Source organism: Clupea harengus, chromosome 2 (assembly GCF_900700415.2).
Source record: "Clupea harengus chromosome 2, Ch_v2.0.2, whole genome shotgun sequence".
Lineage (NCBI taxonomy): Eukaryota > Metazoa > Chordata > Actinopteri > Clupeiformes > Clupeidae > Clupea > Clupea harengus.
Window position 1 is genome coordinate 12,576,070 of NC_045153.1, and position 6,555 is coordinate 12,582,624.

The 6,555-nt window shown below is 47.4% G+C and overlaps 1 protein-coding gene across 2 annotated transcripts; it reads right to left on the reverse strand.

The window, feature by feature from the left end:
• Positions 1-409: 409 nt before the first annotated feature.
• Positions 410-6,549, reverse strand: LOC105891481 (protein mono-ADP-ribosyltransferase PARP4-like). 2 transcript variants are annotated; one of them, XM_031582835.1, is made up of 9 exons: positions 6,311-6,549; positions 5,846-5,977; positions 5,577-5,624; positions 5,308-5,355; positions 2,834-4,332; positions 2,539-2,593; positions 2,258-2,360; positions 1,731-1,863; positions 410-1,352 (listed from the first exon to the last, which is right to left on the reverse strand). In XM_031582835.1, exons 1-9 carry the CDS (start codon positions 6,389-6,391, stop codon positions 1,154-1,156), a joined length of 2,298 nt encoding a protein of 765 aa, XP_031438695.1. In that variant the 5' UTR covers positions 6,392-6,549; the 3' UTR covers positions 410-1,153. The 2 variants fall into 2 exon arrangements, with proteins under 2 accessions (XP_031438695.1, XP_031438701.1); XM_031582841.1 differs by lacking the exon at positions 5,308-5,355.
• Positions 6,550-6,555: the final 6 nt, after the last annotated feature.

A 6,555-nucleotide genomic window follows, 5' to 3' on the forward strand; every position in this document is an offset into this window, starting at 1 on the left:
GGCAAACAAAACACGAGTCACACTCGGCAAGACTAGAAGCTAAACGGAAACTAAGGCGATAAACGTAACTGATACAAACTAAGACGGGAGAGAAGGTAATCCACATGAAAGTCAGGCCGCGGGAACTCCAAGGTTGTTACTCCGTTGAAGTGCAATACCAGACACCGAGTGAAGGGAGTGTGAGGTATATGTAGGGGCTGTGACAGGTGTGGGTGATTAGGAACCCGGTGAGTGTAAACGCGGTGCAGGTGAGTGAGGATACAGGTGTGGGTGATTAGGAACCCGGTGAGTGTAAACGCGGTGCAGGTGAGTGAGGATACAGGTGTGAGTGATCAGTACTCCGGTGAGAGTGAGCGAGTGGACACCAACGAGGGCGTGGCTGGTGCAGGTCCGGGCTCTGACGTGACAAGTTATGCTTTTATTCAGACTTCAGCATTATCTTTGCCAAGCGGTAAAGCTACTTCCAACAAGGTAGAATATCATTACTGTAGCATGGTTTGGATAAAACTGTCTGCTAAGAATCGAATACAAATGTGATCAAGCTGAAATAACAAGTTGGCTTGTGGATTTAAGTATGGATTGAAACAGTAAAGTGCTGCTTTAAAAAAAAAAAATGAACATGAATTTCTGCCCCTCCACCAGTGAAAGAAATAGAAATCTATTAGCCATTTTATAATCTTTCTATTTTCTTAGCAATTTTAAGGCATTATCTTCAAGATTCAGAAAAGTTATTCAACTAAAACCAGGGCAGGGCGGGGCAGGGAGGGGAGGGCAGGTCGGGGTCTGTGTCTAGCAGTATGTCAGTATGAGAGGCAGGGTGGGGTCTGTGTCTAGCAGTATGTCAGTATGAGAGGCAGGGTGGGGTCTGTGTCTAGCAGTATGTCAGTATGAGAGGCAGGGTGGGGTCTGTGTCTAGCAGGCCAGTATGAGAGGCAGGGTGGGGTCTGTGTCTAGCAGGCCAGTATGAGAGGCAGGGTGGGGTCTGTGTCTAGCAGGCCAGTATGAGAGGCAGGGTGGGGTCTGTGTCTAGCAGGCCAGTATGAGAGGCAGGGTGGGGTCTGTGTCTAGCAGGCCAGTATGAGAGGCAGGGTGGGGTCTGTGTCTAGCAGGCCAGTATGAGAGGTGGGGCAGGGCGGGGAGGGGGATTCTGTGTCTAGCTGGTCAGTATGAGGCGGTCTCCCAGCAGGGGGGTCAGGGGGGAGAGGGGGTGCGGGCGGTCAAAGCCCAGGAGCTGTCGGGTGGATGACTCCCAGTTGCGGCCGAACTCCAGCCGGCTGCACACACACGGGTACTGCCTGTCTGCCCAGCGCACCCAGTCCACCGCTCGCTTCAGGGCCGCCCACTCTGGACAGCTGTGGGCAACATGCAACAAAATGCACAGAGATTTATGTACAGTAAGAGTTGGAAATAAAAGAAATATGTACTTCTGCAATTGTTGATGTTTTTCTCTCTCTCTCTCTCTCTCTCTCACACACACACACACACAAAAACACATGCTCTCACAAACACACACACACACACACACACACACACAGACACACACAAAAAAAAAACACATGCTCACACACACACAGACAGACACACACACTCACGCACACGCACACACACGCACACGCACACACACACACACACACACACAAACACGTGCTCACACACACACACACACACAGACAGACACACACACTCACACACGCGAACACACACACACACACACACACACACACACTCACCTGTGTTGAGGAGGTTCTCTGAGGCGGAACAGTGACTGCAGCAGCTCTCCCTTGACCAGCTTCTTCACTCGCACCAGCTGCAGGATCAGCAGGGTGGACACCAGCCTCAGGATGTCAGCGTGCGCTTTGGGTCCTGAGAGAGAATGAACAAACACGTACATAAACACACATTTAAATCCCTGCTTTCATTTGGACCCACGGGGCAAAGGCAATAAAACAAGATCTAAATAAAGGTCTTACATGCCAAAAAAGAGGCTTAAATGGGACACAGTATGCGCCTATACAGATGAGAAATGAATTATTTATAAGAGTAAACAAAAAAAGGGTCTTCTCCATATTTGTGGGCTAGCTATTATAGTTGAGAGCGAGCAAAACTTCAAGCCTCCCCCATCTGAAATGTAATGATTGTTACGTGGATATTTCTTTTCTTTTTTCATACCGGGTGCAAAACAGACTTTATCAGTGAAGCCTTAAATATGACTGGAAAGGTTCTGTGTAGTGTGTGCACAACAGGGGTATGTTCTCACCAAGAGACGCGATGCCCTTTTCCTTCAGGAAAACTCCGGCAAAGAAGTTCAAATCCACATCGAGGAGATATCCCACTGCCTCAGTGCATTCCCAGTATCCCTCCTAACGAGGCAGGAGAGAAGTAAGGAAAGAAGGCGGAAAACGAATACACACAGAATTTAGGATAGTGTCATGAAATTGATGACAACCGAAATATAAAGAGGTAGCCATTTCATATTGAGTCATAGGTATACTATCTGTTTGTAACTGATGGATGATTTTTGAAGAGCAGGCATCTTACTGGGCTCTGAAGACATGCCAGTCTCTCCCAAGTCTCTCCCAAGCCGCCGCCCTTCCTGCAATGGAGAACTCATCAGTTTTACATGTGTGCTCACATGTTTTGTAGACTCCTGAGTGTGCTCTCATGTTTTACAGACTCCTGAGTGTGCTCACATGTTTTATAGGTGCTCTCATTCACACACCCAAAACACAACATGCTGTCACAAAAGTATCCAGTGCAAAGCCTCTCTGTTTTTTAGCGTGCACAGATAAAGACTAGAGAAATGACAGAAAAACAAATGTATTTATTCCTTTACCGTGGCATCCCCTTTTTCGCTATCTTCTCATGTTCGATGATCTTGCTGAGAGGCTTTTTTTTCTGCACAGGTGCTTTTCTGGACTTCCGTGCAACGGCAGGAGTAGCAGCCACATAGACAAGGGGAGGAGGAGAAGGAGGAGGAGAAGGGGCAGAGATGATATCTGAGGGAGCAGAGAGACAGTCCAAAGAAGACTTTTCTGAGAAACCTGCATAGTCGCACTCCTGAGGAGGAGCAGCAGAGAGGTGCAGAGAGGTTTGAGGACGAGGAGGAGGAGGAGGAGGAGCAGCATGCCTGGAGAAGGTTGACCGACGGAGAGAACCCGCCAGATTAAGACGCGGTGCTTCACTGCCCCTGGACATTTCACCGGATCTCCGTGCAACGGCACGAGTAGCAGCCCCATAGACAACGGGAGGAGGAGAAGGAGCACAGATGATATCTGAGATATCTGACGGAGCGGAGAGACAGTCCAAAGAAGACTTTTCTGGCAGCCAGGGGGAGCCCAAAGCAGGAGCAGAGAGTTGCAGAGAGGTTTGAGGAGGAGGAGGAGGAGGCATGGAGGAGCTTGAAAAAGCCCGATAAGGTCCATGCTGCTGAGAGGAGTGGAGTGTGCCTTGCTGCTGCATGAGAAAAGACTGGGCAGGAGAAGAAGAAGTAGCTGCACCTTCAAAACCGAAAGCATGAGAGCGCTGAGCACCAAACAAGACAGGAGGGGGAGGGGCTGGGGTAGGACCAGAGAAGATCGGAGAAGGAGCAGGGGCAGGAGCAGGAGCAGGAGCAGGAGCAGGAGCAGGAGCAGGAGCAGGAGCAGGAGCAGGAGCAGGAGCAGGAGCAGGAGCAGAAGCATGGCCAAAAGCACCGGTAGCATGGGCAAGAGCACTGGATTGGGCAAATGCACTGGTTTGGGCGAGAGCAAGGTCAGGGGCATGGGCAAGAGTAGGAGCACGGGCAAGAAAGCCCTGCCGTTGGCTTCCTTGTAACTCTCGGGGACCAGGGGCAGGAGAAGGAGATGCACCTCCAAAACTGAAACCACTTGAGCGCCGACAACGAAACACGTCAGGAGGGGGAGGGTCTGGGGTAGGACCAGAAAAGGTTGCAGACGGAGGAGGAGGAGCAGGAGCACCGGCAGGAGCAGAATCAGAGGCAGGAGCATGGCCAGGAGAAGCACGGGCAGAACCAATGATAGGGAGAGTATGGGGAGAGGCATGGGCAATGGCGAGGGGAGGGAAACGGGCACAGACAGGGACAAGAGTAGGAGCAGGGGTAACAGTAGGGGCAGGGGTAACAGTAGGAGCAGGGGCAAGAGTAGAAGCAGGGACAAAAGAAGGGGCGTCAAGAACAATGTAGCCAAGAGAGTGTGTCAGCCTGACTGAATTTGTAACAGGAATTCCCTCCCCCATTCTAAATGATCCTCCTTGCATCTCTTGGGGACCAGGGGCCATCTTCCCGACGAAGGACTCTGGAAGGGTCATAGAACGGTACTCAGATTCATCCAAGGCCTGAAAAACAAGAGAGGGGAGATTTGATTCCCTGTAGGACTGTTTTTATACTGACTATTCAATGGATTGAAAAACTGTAGATAACACAGACAGCAGACTGCTCCAGGCATTGAGGAACTTCAATTGAACTGAATATGATTTTGATTTGAATTTCATATGAATTAAAATGTAAATAATTCTCACACAATTTTAAGGATCTCAGGTAAAGTTACAGTCAATCATAATTAATTGAATTCAGGTCAGATTGATTGGCCGAGATGAACTTCCTGCCTAGAGAATCATAAAGACAGTGTATCACTGGAATGCCAGTACCAGTACACTTAAACACTTAGGCTACATCCACACCAATACGCTTTAGTTTGAAAATGCATTACTTTTGCTACGCTAACGCCCGGCGTCCATCCATCCATCTGTCATTCTCCTCAGCCAATCAGCACACTGTTGCCACAGTGAATGTTTACATCCTGGTTCCCACTTCTCTGGAGTGCTTGAGCCCCTAAAATGGAGACTTTTGGAAACGCTGCTGGCCGCGCTTTAAGTTTGAAAACTCTGGGGTTTCGTTTTAGCGTGGACCGGCAAAAACGAACACTTTTGGAAACGATGATGAAGACCCCTTACATTCGCTTCCTAAATGGGTCTTGTCAATCACAACCTGCCTTTCCCTGATTCGTCACTTTTTCTGGAAGGTGTTTTTCTGTTTAAAGGCGTGTCATTATGGACAGAGATTATTTCTGATATGAAGCTAAAACGCTCGGTTGGTCGGAGATCATTTTCATTCTAAAATGAAAATGTATTAGTGTGAACGTAGCCTTACTGCCCAACTACCAGAGGAATTGCCAAACTAAAGTGGAAACCTAGAAATCTAGTTTTGCTTTTAATTAATTTTAATAGAACACCATAACTATCTTATCCTATCTTTATGTGTTCAGGAGCTTTAAAAACATTTCTGTCCATTTTCACTCCTACCACACCTACCAATATATCTTCCTCCGCCACTTCACATAGCAGTCTGCGACCACGCAACTAGAACATCAACACGAAAAACAAAATAACATGTCACAGCACAACTACAACACCAAACTAACATGTCAATGTCAGGCCGAAGTAAGGGATTGAACCCGGGCCACTGGATTGCTGAACCAGTGTGTAGCAAGCTAAGCAAAGGTAGGACCCAAGTGAAGACCTTTTATGTGTTCAGGAGCTTTTAAAACATTTCTGTCCATTTTCACCCCCACCACACCTACCTCGTATGTATCTTCCTCCTCATCTTCACATAGCATGTCAGAACACAACTAGAACATCAACACCAAAATAACATGTCACAACACAACCAGAACATCAACACCAAAATAACATGTCAATGTCAGGCCGAAGTAAGGGATTGAACCCGGGCCACTGGATTACTGAACCAGTGTGTAGCAAGCTAAGCAAAGGTATGACCCAAGTGAAGACCTTTTATGTGTTTAGGAGCTTTTAAAACATTTCTGTCCATTTTCACTCCCACCACATCTACCTCGTATGTCTCTTCGTACTCCTCCCCTCTCTCCTCTTCATCTTCCCAGCCCATATAAGGTAACAGGTCAACATCCTCTTCTGCAATCAGTTTGGGGATGTCTGTGAACCCCTCATCAGGCTTTGTGGCATCCTACAAAAGGGAGGGACGTGAAAGACTTCACTTGGGGCTCACAGTTTTGTGGTGTGAAAACGTGTGAAAACAATTTTACATAAAAATATACATACATTTGCTGTTGTTGCAGGCATGAAGGAAGATATTATTTGCACATTCACACAATATTATTATATGTAGACTATATTATTATAATTATTCTTCTTTTAGTTCACTTATTAGCATACTGTACTGAATTGGCTGCCTAGGGGGTTTTTCAATAACCTCAGATGGAGTGAATTGGGACCATATATATGTGCTTTTAACCTTTGACCCCTTGACCTTTCTCTGTGAGATCAAGAGTATACATACCCTCTCCTCAATGGCCACAAAGCTGGTGAACTGGGAGAGGATGGAGAACTCTTTGCTGAGCTCAACGATGAAGGACTTCATCTGGGCTTTCTTTCCCTACGAGATTTAGAACACAGACCCGCCCTCAGCAGAGATTTATCATAACACAGCACGATGGAACACAACTAGAACGTCAACACAAAAATAACATCACAACACAACTAGAATGTCTACACCAAAATAATATGTCACAACACAACTAAAAT